Source organism: Sciurus carolinensis, chromosome 3 (assembly GCF_902686445.1).
Source record: "Sciurus carolinensis chromosome 3, mSciCar1.2, whole genome shotgun sequence".
NCBI lineage: Eukaryota > Metazoa > Chordata > Mammalia > Rodentia > Sciuridae > Sciurus > Sciurus carolinensis.
The window spans coordinates 35,398,362-35,419,961 of NC_062215.1; the positions used below are offsets into that span (position 1 = coordinate 35,398,362).

Here is a 21,600-nt window from a genome sequence, read left to right on the forward strand (position 1 = left end):
GAAAGTGCTCTCAGCTACAATGCTATGAGAATAGTCAGACCCTCTAGGAGAAGAGCTAGTGATCTACAGAAATTGCATTTTTCCTATCTGTTGTTTCTTTTTCTTCATGGATTTATGAAAATAATGTGTCTGTTATGGGGGCAGGTGGCTGTGTTAAAGCAGAGTTCAATATTCGTACCATTTGAAACATAAATCTGTTCTGTTTTTCCTATGTCTGAAGACACATTTAGTAACTGCTGCTACTTCAAAGGACTTCCATTATAAAGAACTTGCTTTCCTCTTTATTTTTCACAAATAAGGGTTCATACCCTCAAATTCTAATATTCATCATTCATCTTTTCTTGAATGCTATATTTCTATTCTCTTTTGACTTATGGAGGCCTTCCCTCAAAGTTCATTAAGAATTCTGCCAACCACCTTAGATGGTTATTTTCTCTAATTCATAGACCAGAAAATAACCTTACTGGTTACTGGCGAACATCACAACTTTGATGGGACACAATGAATACTCGTTCTGACATTCCAAGTCTACAGATCAGTCCCCAGTATGAAACCATATTATTTCTATGTCCCTTTGTTCACTTTACTTTATCCCTCTATCTTTTAATAGAGTATAGTGGGTGGAATGAGATTAGTTTCTGGACTCAGAAGAAACCTGAATTTGAATCCCAATGCTGTCATTTATTAGTTGGGTACTTCTGGTTAATTTATTTAACCTCTTGGAGCTAAGACTACCAATAGGTAAAGTACAAATGGCAATGCTTACCATGCACAGTTATCTTAAGTATTCTATTTATTCTTAAATCTGGTCCCTAGCTGGTAATACCACCTGGAAAGTTTTAAGACTTGTAGGTTAATACTACTGATCAAGCCCCAAGTCAGACTCACTAAACCAATAACTTTTTTCTTTTCTTTTTTTTTTTTTTTGGTGGTACTAAGGATTGAACTCAGGGTGGGGTGGTACTCACCACTGAACTACACTCCCAGCCCTTTTATATTTTTCAACAAATATTATATTTTTCAACAAAGTCTTGCTCAGTTGCCAAGGCTGACTTTAAACTCGCAATCCCAAATTGCTGGGATTACAGGTGTGTGCCACTGCACCTGGCTAAACCAGAAGCTTGGAGGAAGAACCCAATAAACTGTGTTTTTAAACCCTCCAAGAGATTCTGATGTATGTTCAAGTTTGAGACACTGTATTAGATAAAGCATGTAAAATTCCAGGCAGGTTCTTTCCCATATCATCGTATTCAACATACATTTATTTCTCTTTTACATAGCGCACAGCCCTCACCTAATTTTCAAAAAGTCAGACTTTGCTTTGGCAATCTCAGTTTCCCAGTTCCTATGACACTTGAAATAGTCTCTCAGATATCTTATTTTCTGTTTGACATCTTCCCTCTAAGGAAAATAAAATCTCTGTATCAGATACTACTGTGATTGGCCCCACTGCTCCAACGCTTTGAACCAAATCCATGGTAGTACACATTGCTAAATGTGAAAAAGTCTCTTCTTTCCATCAGAACTGACTATACATTTCACACCACTCTCCAGAAGAATCACACCCATGCATAAATAATCAACAAGAGTCATAATAAGACTTTCAGTGAGGGGGAATAAAAGATATTTTTGGTAAAGAAATGAATGTTTGTCTTCTTCATAATTGCAAATGTCACAAATTCAATAACTTACTTCCAGAAAAGATGACACCCCTACACCTGAACAAGCATGTCTCTTCCCCTGGTATCTGGGTAACTGGCATCAGAACTCTTTCTGGTTATGATGTTCTTTGCTGCATTACGTTAGAATGTATGTTTTCCTTCAAAGCTTTTCTTCACATCACTGAATTGTTATCATTGAGCTGAAAAGTTCCTGCAACTGGCATCTCTGAGGTACCACGGGTCATTTTTAATCCTTAGGGGCTGGAGAGATTGGTAGGGGTGGGGAAGAGGAAACCATTCTAGAATTTTTTGAAAGGTGTTTGCAATTGTGTGACCTGGTATTTTTTCACTAGACTAACCATCAGGGAATAATGATACTATAATGTACAAATGAGCTTCACAGGGACATATTTAAAGCTTTTTGCAAATCACTGGATGTGATTTTTGTTGTTGTTCTAAATCATGAGGTGATGAGTATGACACTTTGTAAGAGAAAATATGGTTCCACTAAAGTATGCATATAAACAAATTAAAAATCATTATTACTGGGCTAGATGGACATTTTTCTAATATAATTATAAAGAGTAGGAAAATGATAGAACATAAATTTAGCCTTTGGACAAAAAAATGTGTTTATTAGCTGACAGTCTGATAATCCTATGTCCAAAGCTAAAATTTCTTATACTTCTATAAGTAACACGTTTCAGTTTTGGAACACAAAAGTAAAAAGCATCAATACAATTTCATTTTACACAAGTCCATTATCTCCTACGGGGAAAATTTTATGGTAAAAGTGTGCTTGGTTTATGAAAAGGTTGTCATTTTTATTCCTCGATTTCATTTCTTCTTTTTTCTCTGATAGAAACTTCATCAATCTTATTGGTAAATGCTTGAGTTTAATCAGGAATCAAGAGTTCACAACCCTCAAAATAACCTGCTATCAGCCAAGTGTGGTACATGACAGTAACCCCAGAAACTGAATCAGGAGGATTGCCAAGTTTGAGGTCAGTCTCAGCAACACAGGGCTAGGGATATAGCTCAGTGGCAAAGTGCCTCTGGGTTCAACCCTAGTAGCCCCCCCACACACACACCAAAAACAAACCAAAAGAACTGCTACCTATAAAAAGACATAGTGCTTTAAACTGGAGATGGAGGGTACTAGGCTAACAGATGCATATCGAGTTTTTTCTATCATTCATCTACATCTGGAACAATTTTGATATTTAAGCAAAACAGAATCATAAAAATATGTGCATGTGGGCTCATAGAGAAATAAAAAGGAGAAACAATCTAATGAAAAGAATGGCATTAATAAAATATTTTCTGTATGATAGACCCAAAATTAGAAATTCTGACTTTTGCTCAACTTGTCCTTTGCCCTACACTTCAAAGGAATGCTTGGTAGAATCAGAATGACTTTTATACTAATGTGTGTCAGCTATACACTATATACGAACATTTACACAATAACCCAGAATATTTCTATCACAAAATAAACTTTTGTTGACATTAAGATAAAACACTGAAAAGTGATACATATGTGAATGGAATGGGAAAGAACTAGCCTTGTAAATCATGTAAATTTACAGATAGGTGACCCAACCCTTATAAGAAAGGACTCTAATATTTATTAAACATTTTTTCTTGTTTTCTCTCAACATCACTCTTTGTCCTCCCAAATGGGTCTTAACAAATCCCATCAAAGAATATTTGCAAGTTTAAAAAGACTCACTCTGGGTGTTTGAAGGACCTTCTCTTTATTATTTGACCTTTCTTTATTCATTAATTAAATTGACAGTATGATATAAAATAATATTTAAATTTATATTGGTGCCCAGAAGTTTAACTGGATTATGTAGCTTCATCCATTTCTTTTTTTTTTTTCCTTCTGTTTTCCTTTTTTGTGTGTGTGGGGGCGGTGGGTAACTGGAAATTGAACCCAGAAGCAGTTTACCACTGAACCACATCCCCAGTCCTTTTAATTTTTATCTTGAGACAGGGTCTCACTAAGTTGCTTAGAGTTTCACTAAGTTGGTGAGGATGGGCTGGCTTGTGAGCCTCCTGCTTCAGCCTCCCAAGTTGCTAGCATTACAGGCATGAGCCACCAAGCCTAGCCCAGCCTTTTTCAAATGATTATATGTAAGAACAAAACATAACTGATAGTACTGATGAACTCCTTTCTACAGATTACTCCTCTTTTATTTTTTTCATGTTTTACAAATAGCCCCACATTCAATTTTTTTTTAAATTTGGTTTAACTTTTGAAGCAAAACAAAAGAAAAATGCAATGAATCCCACATTCACCATATCAGAAAAAATAATGGTCATAGAACACTTCATTTACTAAGCCTAATACAAATGAACAAAATTAAAAGAATAAAAAACATATAAGCAAACCAAAATAAACAAACAAGATACTAAATGAAAAATCAAGAGTTTAACTCTGTCATTTCTTTTGAGAAAAGACTTAACCATTGAACCACAGACTGCAAATCATCTTCACTGACAACGGAGGAAGTGAAGGGATATTAACATCCCTAGGATTTCAAGAATATTCAGAAACTCTATTGAAGTTCTGTGTCTTTCTCCCTTTGGCTTCTACTGTATTATGTTCTCCAGTCAGATTAACATATTAAATTTCTCTTGCCTGTTTTTTCTCCACACTCAACTGCAAACAAGAGAAAAAATAAAATAAAAAAAACCCTCTAGTGGTATCTGCTTTAAAAACACAGAACCATGATCTCCATCTGGATAAGTTTACTCTGCACCATAGGAAAGGAAGTCCGTGGTACACTGTGGATAGCATGAAAAGCAGCAATGGAGACAGTGCCCTCTTTAGAAGGACACAGCATGGAAAGAACTGACATGAGATAGAAGCACCATTTCTTTCTTTTTCAATAACATAAATGAATCATCAATATTTGAGTTTAAATGGAAAACACAATACTAATTTAAGAATAAGCCTTCTGCTAAAGAAATAATTTTCTTTACAATTGTCCCTATGATTAAATAATTTTGTAATAATAATTTTTTTAGTTGTCAATGGATCTTTTGTTTTTAAATTTTATTTATTTATATGTGGTGCTGAATATCAAACCCAGGGCCTCACACATGCCAGGCAAGTGCTCTACCACTGAGCTACAACTCCAGCCCCTGAATAAACTCTTATAAGGAATTTAGAAATGTTCTCTCAGTCTCGATTGTTTTTTGTAGAATAAGACCCCTAAGAGAGGAAATTGGGAGTATTTTAAGTAACTAAAAATGTTAATAACTACCTAAAATTATTCTATTTAATCACAAATTATTCTTATAGATCTCATATATTAATGTAAATTTAGCAGATAAGAAATCTATTCTCCATATAAATCTTGCCTTAAAAAATAAAATTATAAATTCTTAAATATTCTCAAGAAAATAAGATTTCTTTACATGAACTATTTATACTACAATCAAGTACTGATAGAAAATACTGATTAAATTTTTAAATATAATTTGATAAAGTAATTTTTAATTTTTCTTTAAAATTAACCTTAGATAATACAAGAACAATTTATAAGTGAGGGATGGTTCCATGTGGACTATCTACTGCACATCCTTTATGTATGTGTATATGTGTATTTTTGTCCAAAACAATTAAACAATAACAGTAGCTTAAAATCTGTACTACAGACTTAAGAGGTTAATTCTTGTTACTTATTTGTAATATTGAAATAAAAATTCAGTCTTAAAAATTTACACTGGAAAATCTAAAAAAAGAGAAAAAGAAAAAATTTACACTGGAATTATTTACTTTAAATTCCTATATTTAAATAAATATGTCACATGTGTAAATCATTCACATTATTTCATATGATCATTCAAAATCAAATATTCTTAACTAAGCTAGACAATGCAAAATACTGGGAAGTCTAAACTGACTTAAATGTCGAGGATGGCCCACACAGTCTGCTTTGCAATAAGCTTATTTTGATATCAAAAAAAGACACTGTTTTAAAACAGACTCATCTGAAACTGCATGAATAAAAGAATTAAATCCCACTAGTGAAGAATAAAGGATTAGTAGAACTTGTGACATACCAAAGCAAAATCTTAATCAAGTACAAATGTCACAAGTTGAAACTGATTTTTTAAAAATTTGTAAGAAGTTTACATGTTAAGAGAAATCGTAAAAATTTCACTTTCACCCAAAATGTAAATGTAAATATAACTGGAAGTCCTATAAATATTTAGCATGATGTTTTATTTCAGAAGAGTAAATAAAAACACTGTCAACTTGAATGTTAAATATCATGGAAAAATAGCAAAAACTATTAAAACAAAGGTGCTCTTATAAACAACATGGAAGAAGTTGTCAAATTGATATTCATTCTGCTGTCTTAATTTGAGGTTTCATTAAGATCTTAATGGAAAAAACATGCACCCCTGGTGAAGTAACGTATTTTAAAGGAGGACCTTTTAGTCTAGTATAAGTGACTAAAAACGAGTTTCTTGTGAGCTAACGATGGCATCAAACAGACCACAAAGCAGTCTTCTAAAAGACAGGCAATGATTTAAAAGTCTACTATATTTCATACATCCCTTTCTTTAATCTGGCTCTTTTAATCTTGTTTCAACCTCAAATCATTTCTGGTTGACAAGTGCTTTTGCTTAAATGTGAGGCTCACATAAGCTGTTGGGGGAATGGACTTTTCTTATTTAACATACAACATTTGTTACTCCATCTTTGGTTCTATGTGAAAACTTCAATCTTTATTACCATACGAAACCTCTTTTCTTTGTACTTAGAATGAGGAATTTATGCTAAAAAGGAATTTAGTTTTAAGTTTGGTATACAAAGAAATGTTGTCATATGTTGAAGGTGGCATTTAAAAGTCACACTGCTCACTATAAGCTCATAAAATACATGAATTTTAGTTGTTTTTAGATGAAATCTGGTTAATGAAAGGAATTAAGGTAAATTTTCAGAGGATTTATATTCATGTGTGCCCTGAATTTGTTAAGAATAATTTTATGTATTCTATTTAATTTTGACGTGTCATTTTAAAGAGGCATATTTCATAGCGAGTTGTTTTATGTCATCTATTCTTATAAAGAAAATTTCAGATATTCTCAGGGCATATGAATACTGGAAAGAGTCTATGTCAAATAAGAATCAACTTTAAAGAACAATTCAGCTTCTTTTGTTCAAGAGAGAAAGCAAAATGTTGTTTCTAGTATAACAGGACCTAATGAAGGAATCTCAGAGGGAAGCATGAAAACAACACATATATGTGTAGAACTTTTGTAAGTAATCTAATTTAGTAAGACTGATATGCCTTCCTTTTGGCTAGCATGCTTTTAAAAGCAAAAATAACATGATCTAAGTTAAAGAAGCACCTCTATAAACATGGGATTTACCCCTTAAACTGAGGGGAGGGGGAAGATACAGTAATTAATAATAGTAGTAATTTTACATTTAATGAGTAGTTACTATATGCCAGACACTGCTAGTATATTGCTATTACATTCTGTTATATACTACTGATTTTATATGCATGTATATGTGTGTATATATATATACATATATATATTACTAATTTTATATATACATACAAATCAGTTCATTTCATTCTGACAATAAACCAAGAGGGGAGGTGGTTCAACTACTGATTTCATTCAATAGATAAGGAAAATAAGAAACAGGTTTTAGAAAATTATCAGAAATCATATAGCTAGTAAATGTATGAGTCTGGATTTAAGACACAAGCAATCTGATTCTGAAGCCCTGACTTTAAACCATTAAAAACATTTTATATCAGGTTCTTAAGGCATTCTAATTCACATCTTTAAATTAAAATATGAAACATACTCTATTTCTTTGCTATGATCATCATGCCCAAGACTGACAAAGCTATATTCTATATACTGTCATAAGAAAATTTACTAAATAATTAAGCTATGATGGCTAGGTACTAATAATTCAAAATTTAAAAAAATCACTATATGAATATTTATTTCTTCTTCACAGAGTTCCTCAAATACCTAAACTACCCAAAACAACTCAATGTTGTCTGTAAGGACCAAATAAAATGCAGTAAAACTTAATAGGGCATTTTTAATATACCTTGAATAGTATTTATATTTCATAATAACTCACTTACATCCTCTCATATTAAGCAGGATATGTGGGGAACTTCATCACTATATGGTATTCAAAGTTCTAAACTTGGGTGTTAGCCATGTCTTGTAATATCTACCAACACTATGAGAGAATTCTATTTTTTTAACACAACTTATTTTTTTAATTTTCCAAGGAATGAAGTAAAACCAAGAAAACTGCTTTTTTAAAGCTTAAATATCAACATTCATGTTTTATCTACAAATTATTCAATAATTTGGTGCATCTATCTGTGAACAGGCCATGCAACTGAAAACAAAACTACAAAACAGAGTTACTTTTTGAGAGTACAGCAAATGAATTAGGCATGCGGGACTGAACTGGAACTCACCATGGAGCTTTTATGGAAAAACACCCCGCTCCAAAGAGATAAGGCCTTCATGGAAAAGGGGGAAAAATGCACAAAAAAAATTAGAGGAAAACTCAATTAACATTAACAAATACATGTATATCATACTGTTATAAAGTATGGATAAAAATAACTAAAAAATTAGCAATCATTTGCAATTCTGCTGTAATACAGTCTGTTATAATCCAAGAAACAGAATGATGTATAGTAACAAGGCCCTTAATTTTCAGAGTTAGGAATTTAAAGTATTTCTATTTCTCCCCCTTTTCTGGAGCACACCTATAGCATTTCTGATTTAAAATAATATTCACTGCTAATGCCCTTAAAAACAAGGTCCAAATTAAATGGAACAATCAGATGGAGACAAGCAATCCATGTGTAGTTATGTGACATAAAATGTTTAAAATTAGCTAAAGATGACTGAATAAAATTTTTGATGTGACAATTGTTTGCAGTCTTACAGCCATACAAAGAACATACTTTTCAAGCTGTTTATTTGTATTAAGTTGCACTGCATATTGTCGGCCAAAGGAACAAACACTAAGTACATGTAGTATGATTTTTCTCTAGTTTTGGTCACATTTCAGGAAATTTAGCATATCTCTTAATTGTGGTATAAAAGATTAGCCTCCTCTACCTGTTCTGGGCTATACTGGAATATAGTAAACTAAAGTTACAACTCATGTTTTAAATATAACTATGGATGCAAAGTCAGACTTCAGTGGTACACGTATTTCTACTTAAAATTTTGTTCCCAGTATTTAAGACAAGCTATGAATATTTGCATACGAGTAAGACTCAATGATTTAATTATATCCAAAACAAAATTTTGCTATAGCATCTGACATTTGGAAGACATAACAAATGGAACAAGAAGGCATACTAGTAAAACTTGGGTACTTCCTCCTTCAAATCTGGAACTTGGAACAGCTTTTTAAAATCCTGCTAATTAGCATTAATTTTCCATTAAATTGAGTACATTTGACTACTTGCTAAAACTTAAGCAGTATTTTTTCACAACAGTGATACAATCTGAGGCTTAAAGCACAGGAGATACAAAGAAGGAACAGAAATATGTGAGAGATGACTTTAAGCAAGATAGAAAGAAAAATGAGAAATTATTTTTAGAAACTTATGATAGCAAGGACAGCTCACCCCCAGTTAATGTAAAACACAACCAGGGATATGACACCCTCACTCACATTTAAAATAGTGGATTTAAAACTTTTTTGACAGGGACCTGTAGAAAAACATTTTGGTATATACGTGAACACACAAACAAACTGAAGTAACAATTCAGTGAATGTGTTTTTTATTTGTAATAAACATTATATTTTCCATTTCAACATTCGTGTAAACATTAATGCTGGGCTTTCATTACAATGCAAATAAATGTGTATTCTAACACTGTAGCACTGTGTAGAGTCTCAGATTCTATATTTCCAAAAAGTTACTAGGTAACAACCAAAGCTACTGATCTGCAAAACCAAAAGCAAAATTGCATTTATTGTTCTATTTCAGTGAAGAAAAAAATGTTGGTGACTACCTCTTTATCTAATTTCAAGACTCACTTATCACATCAAAAACAAAAAACTGCTAGAGTTCACCATGGACTTTGAAAAACACAGATTTAAAAAACTAAAACCACTTGAAGTGTCCAGTCTTTCAACAGCACAGTGATAAAATGCAGAAATCATCAGAAAGCAAAAGGTTCAAGTCATTACTATATGCACAGAAAAACCTTCAAAATGAAGAGGTCTGGACTGGCACACAATACACAAATTCTTTAATTTTACTTCATTAGGCAGGACACCTGAAATAACCAAATAGTCTAGATAATTCTGGAAGATATCCTTAGAGTCTGGAAAAACCAGACCTAACCTGCTCTTCAATGTATGCTGTTCCTACAGTGAACAGTCTCTCATCTCATCTCAAACATCAGAATACAGCTGATACATTGTAAGGAATTTGAAAGTTTCTACTCAGTCCTTTATGACTTAAAAAGATCTCTCCATGGACACCAAAACACAACCAAGCAAAACTGAAAGAAACCCTTCAAGTATCTACATTTCAAGACAACTTGATGTTCTCCATCTACAGAGCCAGTAAATATCTTCTAGGATTAAGTTTCCTGATATATACAATGGAAACATGTTATCCCAACAAATGATACATAAAGTTGAAAAGAAAATCTAGATATTCCTTTCCAATCAGTAACAACACATTGCCAACAAGGAGATTCCTTACCCCATGATGCCAAAGTGTATGGAAAGTCTCCAGACACTGTAGCAAACAGGCCTGTACTGAATAACGGCATTGTCGACTTAAAAGACCCTACTCACTACCCACAATGTAACTAACCCACTTGGTTAAAACTTAGCTGACTTCAATCAAATAGGAACCCACTGGTTAATACAGCTCAACAAATAGGACAAGGACTGGGGTTACAAGGTGAAAACCTGGTTTAATGCATGGACTCGGCATGTACTCAATCGATATTCACCCACTTCTTGCCTAGTGCCACAACTGGACCGCTGCCACATACATGGGAAAGAAGATCTACAAACTCCAAAGTAATAGAGTAACTGACATAATTACTGACTTTGTAAGGGAAGTGTCAGCTGTTCTTTTGAAATGAGCCTGCTTAATCTTTCCTCAGTAGCAAAAGAATGAAAATATGAAGTCACAAAGTACAAGTCCCTGATCCGGCTGTCTTCACCTATGACTCTCTTCTCCCTCCAGAAGCCCACAGCTGTAGTTTTGTAGTGGAGTGAAAATAGGGCAGGGAGAAGACCGAATGAGAGAGTGGGAGTGCCTGTTGAATTAAAGACTGTGTGTATGACAATAGGCAACTCAAATTACTATATTTGGATTTGAAGAATTTGTGCTTTCCAATCAAGTTTTAGCAGGCCTACACATCCTGCCATATAAAACCTGCTCACTATGTGATAATTATGACCATTTTGAACTGAATTCCAAGTGAAAAAAACCTTAGGAAAAACCAGTCGAGAGATTAAAAATCCAACATTTATTACAGAATTATTATAGACCACTGTGAAGTGACCTGGCCATTAGTTCTCCAAGGAATTCTCCTGGAATCTCTTAGGAGATAGGAAAGAATTATGTTCTATAACATACAATTCATGCTATTTAAGTCATTAAACTCTCAATCATTTTGTTGAATGCCACATAACACCACAAAATCTTTGATTCTACTGGGGGAGGGGGCAGCAGGGCAGGCAAATGTCAAGTTTTTGTTGAATGTAAGGAAAAAGTATAACCAGATTTGAAATATACATGCTCAACCCCTCTATAACCTAACTCTAGTACTAAAATATTAATAATGATTTTCTTTAATATCTTCAGAGTGAAAGAAATATCTGGAGTCTAAGAGATGAATTACATAAACATACTGTATTAATCTTATTTTTCAATTGATCATGTTCTATCAACAGGTTCTAACACAAAGCAGATACCAGAATGAGCCCATATTAATAATAAATGGATTAAATAAAGAAAAAGACACACAGTGTTATGTGGAAAGCACTGAAACAAAGTCACATTACTCTAAAAACAAATTCTAGGACCTCTAGTGCCTTCATATAGTGTGTGCCTTCTCTTAAGCAGAAACAGAAGTGAACTCCCATTTCCCATCTGCATATAAGCAAATTACCCCCATGTCATTTTCATGTTTTACTTTTAAATTTTTATTAATTTAATTTTAATTGCTCCATAGCAAAGAGATCTATAGCACTGGGGTTCTCAATCTACTGCTCTACAGAGCAAACTGAACCTGAAACAGACAACTAATTTGAGACATATTTGATATGCCAATTTAAATTATGAGCTCAAGATATAAAAGATTTTCATTAGAAAAACATAGATACTGTTCAAATTCTGTCATATGTGACAGAAAAGAGACTAGCATAGCATAAATAATGTCAAACTTCTGTTGAATGTTATGCTTGTTGACTTTTAATATGGTATATAGTAGACTTCATTTTTTAAAAATCCCCAGATTTACAGTGAGAAGCAATAAACTGGTATGGTTTAAGTACTCTACTTATTTAACACACAAAAAAAGGAAATTCAAACTATGGTAAATATATCACACATGTACACATAAGCAAATACATTCTAATGAAAATACACTGTCCATTATTTTATATCTGGAACAAAACATTCAGAACTTAGTAATCAAGTACTAACAGGGCTGGGGATGTGGCTCAGGTGGTAGAGCACTTACCTAGCATGTGTGAGGCACTAGGTTTGATCCTCAGCACCACATAAAAATAAATAAATAAAGATATTGTGTACATCTACAACTAAAAAGTAAAAATAAAGAAAGAACTCATAGTTATACAGGACAGAGATGGGAAGTGGGAATTTGCCATTGCAATTGTATCTGACAGGTCTTTCTTCAAATCTTTCCTACCTAATTCTCAGACCTTAGCCTATAAGATTTAGGGCTCAGGTCAAATTAAGCCAAGATGAACCTGGTTAAGATAAATAAGGAATGAACCTTCTTCAAGGTATGCCAATGTCACTAACTCAGGTAGCAAGCTCTGATGACAATTATTTTACAAATATCAACTGGAGATATTTAAATAAATGCCACTAATTGCTTCCATTTCTGAACATAAGTGAACACCTCTTGGGGGCTTGTGTTTAGCACTAGGTTAGGACAGCTTGATAGTGGGGAAGACTTTGAAATGAGTCTATTAAATCTAAGAATGGATGGAAACTCACACCCAGTAAGGCCAAAAGATTACAATCTATATAAATACATGAATTATTTTTAGGTGAGGAATCTGACCTAGGACACACAGATAGTAAATGGCTAAACCAACATGAAAAATGAAGGTTTCAGACTCCCAATTATTTTTCTACTAGCCTTCTATTTCTATAGGATGAAGCCCGAGGTTCCTAATGACTGCCCCAAATTAATTACAGAGAAATGAATAAAGATAAAGGTGGAGAGAGGAGAAGGAATTAGAAAGCTACTTTTGTTTAAGGAGAAGTACACTATGAAAGAATAAATTGTTATGTCCACTTTCTACTAGTTTAGAGCAATGTAACTTAATTCTTAATTTCTGTATCTTTTTAATTCCCATGAAACTAGTTTGACCTGTGACATTTACTGTTTTCTGCTTTTGCCACAAAATAATGTGTATGCCTAAATAATTTTAGATTCAAAGCAAATAAATCATGTACACTGTAAAAATTTTTTGTAAAAAAAAATCATGTAAAAAATTTTTTGTAAATTACTTAGAAAGCATTATTTATGATATTATTCCAACTTGATTCATTAATTCAACCAAACATCTGTGAAATACTGATAATAAATTCCCACCACAAAAACCTAACTTCCAAGACCCAGAATAATCCCTTAGTATAAAGTTACTTTAAATAGGTGAGGAGAGTCATTCTTGGTTTTATGTGATATAAACATGATGGTGTGGTAAGCAGGGCTTTCCAATCCTCCAGTCTTAGACTGACAGAAAATGGATTCTGTTTGAATGGGTGATTGTTGAAGCCAAATAATTTCTAGCACTTCCTTTGCCTTCATCCACGTACATCATCAGAGGTCAGCAGCAGCTGTTGCCAGCACAGGCCTTCTTTCCTCCAAGAGCTGCTTCAAGGTACTGAACAAGAAGGTGTAAATACATCTGTCTTTTGCCATTTGTAGCTTCATTGGCCTCATGTATGTCTTGCAGTGAGACAGATGGTCCTTGACACTGCACAGGGATATGTATTTGTGAAAATAAGAGGGCAGATGTTATATATGGTAAACACACGTTTTGTCCCCTGAAGGTTTAAGTTGAGGCTTCAATCTCAATTTGGATATTTAAAAATTGGGTCCTAGGCAATCCTTGGAAATTTCTACCATTGAAATATAATGTTTTGTGGTTATTTTATATCTTCATGCAAAATATCTAAAACATGGAACAAATGGAAACTGAGCTAACTAACCTAAGTAAGTATATGACTTTTTTAGGTATACTATCAGGCATATTGGAGGTGGACAGAATTTACACATCTGTAATGGGTGGGTTCTGTGTTCTTTTTCTACATTATCCATATGAATGCTTCTTTTTATTTTAAAAACATTAGAAAAGGAGGTCCATAAAATCAAAGAATGAGTAAATAACAATTTCCAACCTGAAGAGAGACCTGGAAACTAAAAACTTCATTTGCTCATCATGTTGGTCACCTTAATAAGGAAACTAAATGTCTCAGTAAATAAAACAAAATGTAATGGAAAAAACTAACACTAATTAGCCAACTGTGGTGTTGAAAATTGGTCATAGTTTTTTAAATGTTTTAAATAAATGTTTAAGAAAATACATTTAAATTCTAATTGGATGAAATCAAAAGAGATAAAATATTATCTAGGATTTGCTTCAAAACTCAGCATATGGCAAAATTGGAAACAGAATATATTTTGTTCACACAAATCAAATCTTAATTTCGACAAGGCAAAATATGTGTATTGTAATGAAAAAGTGTTGAATTTTAAGATGATAAAACAAAAAATTATATCTGAAAACTCTATGAGCCAAAGATAGTCACAATAGCAATTTCTGACTATAATCAGCAAACACTTTCAGAAGTATATTAAAGTTCTGTAATCCAGCAATGGTCAAATATAAATTACAATTACTATCATCAGTACACTTATTAGTCACTGTACCCTGTACTAACAGGAAGAAAAAAAAAGAATAATAGGTTGGGTAATTTGTGGTACTCTAAAATTTGTAACAATCAGAGAATTCATAACAGACAACAATAATATGGAATTTTTAAAAAAAACCCAACTAACAGAAATCATTGTAAGATCTCTTCTTTTGATAATGATAACATAGTTATTTAAAAGATTATCTTTGCCTTTAGATGCTGTACATGGAGGATGTAGGAATAAGGGGATGTTGAGTCTGCAACTTACTCTGAAATAAGTAGGGAAAGTATGGTGTGTCAGTATCTGTGCAGAGTGAGAGAACGTGAATGATAAAACAAATACCTTAAAACCTTAACATCTGGGAAATTAAGATATGCAGAAATCTTTTTACTAGTCTTGCAATGTCTCTGCAAGTATGTACTATGTCGGAAAAATTAAAGCCAAGTCCTCATTTGGGACAGGTATGAATTATTCTTTCTAAATAACTGAATGTAAGACATGCCAAAAGAAATTTTAAAACGTAGCAGAAATCAAATAATTTGAAAATAGAGATACAAAGCCTAATCAACAATGTTACAAGTATTGTATACTTATGTTAATTTTGAGGCACATAAAATAAGTAATGCTTCATTAGTAATTATTAAATTATATATAATATGAGGGAACACATTATATATGCTCCAAAAGCATGAGAATTTTGAGCAGGTTTTTACAAAGAAAAGGAAACAAAGAATTTATCTATATTGATGAATTATGGCAGCACAGGAGGATACCAGATGATAAAGATTCTATCCATCTTAGTGCAAAGAGAAAGAGGATGGAAAGACACAGAGTAAAAGAGTGACAGACTTTATCTTTGTATTGTAGAAAACTTCAAATGTAAACAAGAGCAGACTTACTTCCCAACCCTGCACACAAATATTTTTAAATTTTAACATCATATCATTTTATCCATACAACTTTAGTCATAACCTCAGAGTAACTTTGGAAAGCCTTATTAAAGATAGCTAATTCTTTGCATTATAAGACAGCATTAGTTCTTATGTTAAAAACAACAACAAACAAACACATGAGAAACAAAACACCAGAGTATGTTCTCATGTCTCCCAGGAACTTCTGAACCAGGTTCATATGTTCCCCTCACTAAGGATGTAAAATTAAATTACAAAGAACAAGGCTGATGATGCTTTCACTGGATTCAGGAAAGACAGACAAAATTTGTAAGAACTTTGAAGAACTGTACAATGCTGAGGTAAATCTATGAGACACAATTATAGACTGACTCCAGCAAATGAAAAAAGAATTTTAAGTTCTAATTAAAAATTTAGTCCTATTTTTATTTAGTTCTATATTCAGGGAATACAATGTCATAAAATGAAAAAACAAACTAATCATAAATGTAAGGACATAACCTGTTCACTATTTATGCCACTATTATTAACTTATTTTAAAATCAAGAAATTAAAAGAAGAAAAATCAAAATTCTATTTAAAATCATACTTCTATTGAAGACAAAGAGTTGAATTAAAAGACATACAGGTCAAATGACTTATACCATGAAATGTGATTTGGGATATACATTTTCTATGTTTTTCCTATTATTTCCCTTAAAATGTCACAAATTCAATTTTATTTCTCCATATAGTAACAGGATCACTTTATATATAGATGTCACTGCACCCAGGTTGAAAGCCATTTTCTGTTATGGTGATACTGGAAGCTCAAAGGACTCATTCCTGAGAGCCTTGAGTATGTCTTCTCATGAAAGTGACTTCTACAAACACTAACACTAGCACAAAAATATTAAGAAATATTGACATGCTACACAAATAATTTAATCTGTTATTTTCATTGGGAAGATCCTGAGGACCACTTGAGACCAAGATAGGGTTTCTCCTGGTCACTTTAATAAAGAATTTTAATATAGAATTTCTTCCATTTCAAATCAGGTTAAACTTAAAATAATTCATTGATAAAAACAAGTAATTTGACTATAGCAAATATACTTTATACAACAACATGGATTTCCAGGTTATCACATAATTAAATATCTAATGATATCACAGACTTAGTAGTTTATTTTCAGAAGTGCAAAGAAATAATAATTATATATTCCTAATAAAGTTTTTTTAATAGCTAAAATAAGCACAAAGAAATCAAGTGAATCAAAAGTCTTTAAGGATGTTAAAAAACCAGTTTTTAAAAAGTTCAAATTTTAGAAAACTACCTGTAACATCACATTGTCCTAACACTAATGAAGGCTCATTATATGTAAATTAAACCTCAATACAAATGACTTTCAAAATGCATTAGAAACATGGTTGTCATCTAAACTTCTCTCATTATTTATGTCTATCAAAATTTGGAGTCATTTTACATGCCAATCATGTTTGTAAGTCATGAAAATCAAATTGTGTTATCAGGCAATGCCATGAGGCAGCAAGTACAGGGACTGAGTGGTGGGCCTGTTTTTTATTAACCAATACTAGTTTTCACAACTTGTCACTGCTTTGCTTTTTCTGTGGACGTGTGTGTACATGGATGTGCGTGGTATGTTTGTGCACATTCTATACTTTGTACTTAGTCTGCTGCCATTAAGGCTCATATGGGCTAGAAATGAAGAACATAATCAAAACCACACAAAGAAAAAGTATGTTTCATTTTTATTCATTCAATCCTATAAAACAGCTGTGAAAAAACATCAAGCCTGAGGTCTTACCCTGTTCGTTTAGTGATGGTCCCCAATGTCATTGGCTGCTTGATTTGAGCAAGAGGCATCACTACCATCAAGCTGGGGAGAGGAGAGAGCCGGGGGTTCCCAGGATTATTGTTGGTAAAGTTATTGTAAGAGTCTTGGCTGTTCAGTTTTCCTACAAAGAGAAAAACAGAAAAGCATCACCAATGGAAGTTTCCCTACCTCTGATAGGATTTTCACTGACTCCATCAATCATTTCAGAAAGGCATCAAAGGCAGAATTGATACCAGGAGGATTGAAGTTATACAGATGGGGGATGAGGTTGTGGCTTGGTGGTAGAGCGCTTGCCTACCATGTGTGAGGCACTGGGTTCAATCCTCAGCACCACACACAAATAAATAGAAATAAAGTTATTTTTAAAAAAAGGTCAACTCTTTAAAAAAAAAAGGTATATAGATGGGAAGAATTCAAAGTACTCTAGAAAAAAATGACACTTACTTACAGAGATTTGGGTCATCAGGGATGGGACTGAATTACTTCATTAAGAAAGACAATCAAAGTAGTTTGGGGCACATCTTTTTTGTGGGGTAGAGGTGCAGGGGATTTAACTCAGGGGCACTCTATCACTGAGCTATGTTTCCAGCACATTTTTAAAATTTTGATGAAAGGTCTCCTACCAAGTTACTGGGATTATAGGCATGCACCACCACTCCTGGCTTGTGGCCCATCTTCAATGGATCACTGAATCCAACAAAATTTGCTACTTTTCCCTATATTTGGTTAATTTCTGAAAAAATATGGGAGGGAGCACTTGAGCTTTTAATAGGGATTATATTGAATCTGTAGATCAATTTCAGGAGTATGGTCAGTCCTCTTTATTCACAGGTCCCACATCCATGGATTCAATCAATTGTGCATTCAAAATATTTGGGGGGGGAAAATTCTAAGAAGTTCCAAAAGCATAATTTGAATTTGTCATGCACTGAGGGTTACTCCGAATCCATATAAATGAAGTAATGTGTGGGCATACCCTGGTGTAACCCAATTTAAAGGTCCTCAGTTTTTCTCCAGCACTGTTAGGCATGCCTCTTGTTTTTGTACTACTAAGTTAGGTCTATGATGATTACATCAATACCAAATATCTACAGCCATTTTTTTCTCATCCTTATTACCTAAATAATAAAGTATAACAACTATTTACATAGCTTTTACTTTGTATTAGGTCTTCTTAGTAACCTATAGGTGATTTAAAGTATTTTGGAAGCTATACAAATACAATGCAAAGATTATATGCAAATACTATACCATTTTATATAAGGGACTGGAGCACCACAGAGTTTGGTAACCACTTAACCACTTGAGTCCTGGAATGGATCACCTTAGCATACCAAGGGGTGACCATTGCAATCTTAAAAATATTAAGTCTTCTAACCCAAGAACTTGGGATACCTTTCCATTTATTCATATATTGTCTATAATTTCCTTCAAAGTTATTTTGTACTTTTTAGGTCATGAGTTTTATATTTCTTCTTCTTTTTTTAAGAGCCAAAGTCTCTCTCTGTTGCCCACAGTGGTTCTGAATTCCTGACTCAAGCAGTGCTCCTCAGCCTCCCAAGTAGCTTGGACTACAGGCACTCATCACTTCACCCTGTTTATATCTCTTTGATTAATTTGTTACTGTGTTTTACTCTTCTCAATGAAATTTATAAGTGGAATTGTTTTCTAAATTTTACATTTCATACTGTTTACTGCAATGGTAAAGAAGTACAGATAACTTTTGTACATTGATCTTATATTCTACTACTTTACTCATTTCTTAACTCCACCACTTTCTTGTAGATTCCATAACATTTTTCTACATAAAAGATTGTGGAATTGGGCTAGGGAAGTAGCTCAGTGGTACAGTACTTGCCTAGCATGCACAAGGCCCTGGTTTCAATTCCCAGCACCAACAAACAAACAAACAAAACTCACTAAAGATCAGGTGATCTTTGAAGAAAAGAGTTTTACTTCTACTTTTTTAGTATGGATGATTTTTATTGCCTAATTGCTGGAACTAATACCATTTAAATAGAGAGGGCAAGAACAGAAGACCATTTATTTACATTTAATTTTTATACATATGGTGAGAGCTGAGTTTCATTATTTTCATCTTTTTGAATATAGATGTCCTATTGTTCTATCTCCACTGTTAAAACAATTATCATTTCTCCACTAATAGCCTTCCCACCTTTTTCAAAAATCACTTGATCATATATGTATGACTATTTTTATTCCACTGAACTATGTGTCTATTTTTTCACCAATACCAGGTTTTCATGAATCCTGTGATTTTTTATGAGTCCAGTGTTTTTAGTCCAATAATATTTTCAGACAAAAAACATCTTACCGACCTAATTTGATTTCAAATAACTCTTCTTGACTTCTACTAAAAATTAACCTCAATTATGCTATTAGCAATAAACACGACACTTAAAAAAATAGGCAAACAGAAAATCCTTACTAATTTGAATTAAGGCAAAAAAATTATATGACAGCATTGATAATTGATACACTACTTATAAAAGACATTCACTTGCAAACTATCATGATTCAGGATAGAGACAGAACTACCAAACAGTATCTGATGATATCTTCAGAGGCAATGAAAAGGTAAGAGTCACATTCTTAAAACTCATTACAAGATGAAGGTGCGTTAGAATTAGGATAATGGCTTACTTAACCAAATGCTACTTTTTCCTTGGACACATGTCTGTTTTTACATTATTCTATGTAACTAACAAGTTTAACTCTGAAAAAGTCTGTTTTGCAAAATAAAGAGAATGACAAGAAGTTCATGCATTTGAATTTTTATCTCTCTATATCAGTGATTTCAAACTGAGATTACATACTAAAGGTAATAAAAGTGAGTTTTACATATTGTGGGGATAACAATAGCATTTCCAAGGTACACAAGATGTTTAATGAATTAGACAATAATATTACACTTATACAACACTGAACCTTATAGAAAATATAAATGAGGAAGTCCATTAAAATATTTTGTATTTGTGGAGGAAAAAGAGTAAACCTTTCTGTATTTAGAAAATGGTTTATCACACTCTCAAGGACAATGTAGATAAAAATAGTTGTAAGACTCCTCATTAAATGATTATGCTAATATTAACTGGGAACTGACATGAAACTCCAACATCAAACATATCATAAATTAATTAAAATTCAAGAACTGTGCATACCATATATGTTTATTAGCTAGAAACAAATATTTGTTGAGTGCCTCAGCCTATGATAACATGCTGTATTCTCTTTATCATGAAGAGTACAGTTTAACATGTATAAAGCAGGATTAAGTGCTAATTGTTTAGTCCTAAAGATATATACACGTAAGAACAATTATTTGGAAACAGGCTCATGGAACACAAGAGACATGACCAAGTTAAGAGTAAGACAGAAGGAATATTCAAGGCATGGAGGATAAAATGAAGGGAAAGGGGTAAAATGGGATGGCGTCATGTGAGTAGACATGAGGCATTTCTAATTATAGTTGTGAACAGACAGTACAAAGCAATAGGAAGATAAAATTATTTCAATTCTAGGTGAACCTTTCAATTGAGACAGAAGAGTAAAAGCTAAGTTTTCTCAGCAAGGGAACAGCACAGATGCTGAGGTCACTGAACTTTTTTTTGGTGGGGGGTTGTAATGGGGATTGAACCCAGAGATTCTAACCACTGAGCCACATTCCTAGCCCCCTTTTTAAAAATGTGAAACAGGATCACGAAGTTGCTTAGGGCCTTGATACGTTACTGAGTCTAGCCTCAAACTTGTGATTCTCATGCCTCAGCCTCCAAGTCTCTGGGATTACAGGCATATGATACTTCATCAAGTTCGGCGAGGTCACTCAACTTTATAGATAAGATCAGAAGGGTTGGGGATGTAGCTCAGTGGTAGGGCCCTTGTTTAGCATGTGTGACACTCTTAGTTCAACCTCTAGAACATCAATAAAAACAAACAAACAAATAAAAAAAATAAAAAGTTCAGTGGTACAGAAAAATGAAAAGA

General features: G+C 33.1%; 1 protein-coding gene across 8 annotated transcripts in view; it reads right to left on the minus strand.

Annotated features, from left to right (window-relative positions):
- Bcas3 (BCAS3 microtubule associated cell migration factor) overlaps nucleotides 1–21,600 on the minus strand; it is a 564,794-nt gene that overhangs the window by 302,900 nt on the left and 240,294 nt on the right. For 5 of the 8 annotated variants that reach the window (XM_047542954.1, XM_047542958.1, XM_047542957.1 and 2 more), the window contains exons 16-17: nucleotides 17,566–17,716; nucleotides 8,150–8,194 (exon numbers count right to left, since the gene is read on the minus strand). In XM_047542954.1, the coding sequence (XP_047398910.1) occupies nucleotides 8,150–8,194; nucleotides 17,566–17,716 (196 nt within the window). The remainder of the gene's footprint in view (nucleotides 1–8,149; nucleotides 8,195–17,565; nucleotides 17,717–21,600) is intronic. The other 3 variants (XM_047542956.1, XM_047542960.1, XM_047542959.1) reach the window with 1 other exon arrangement.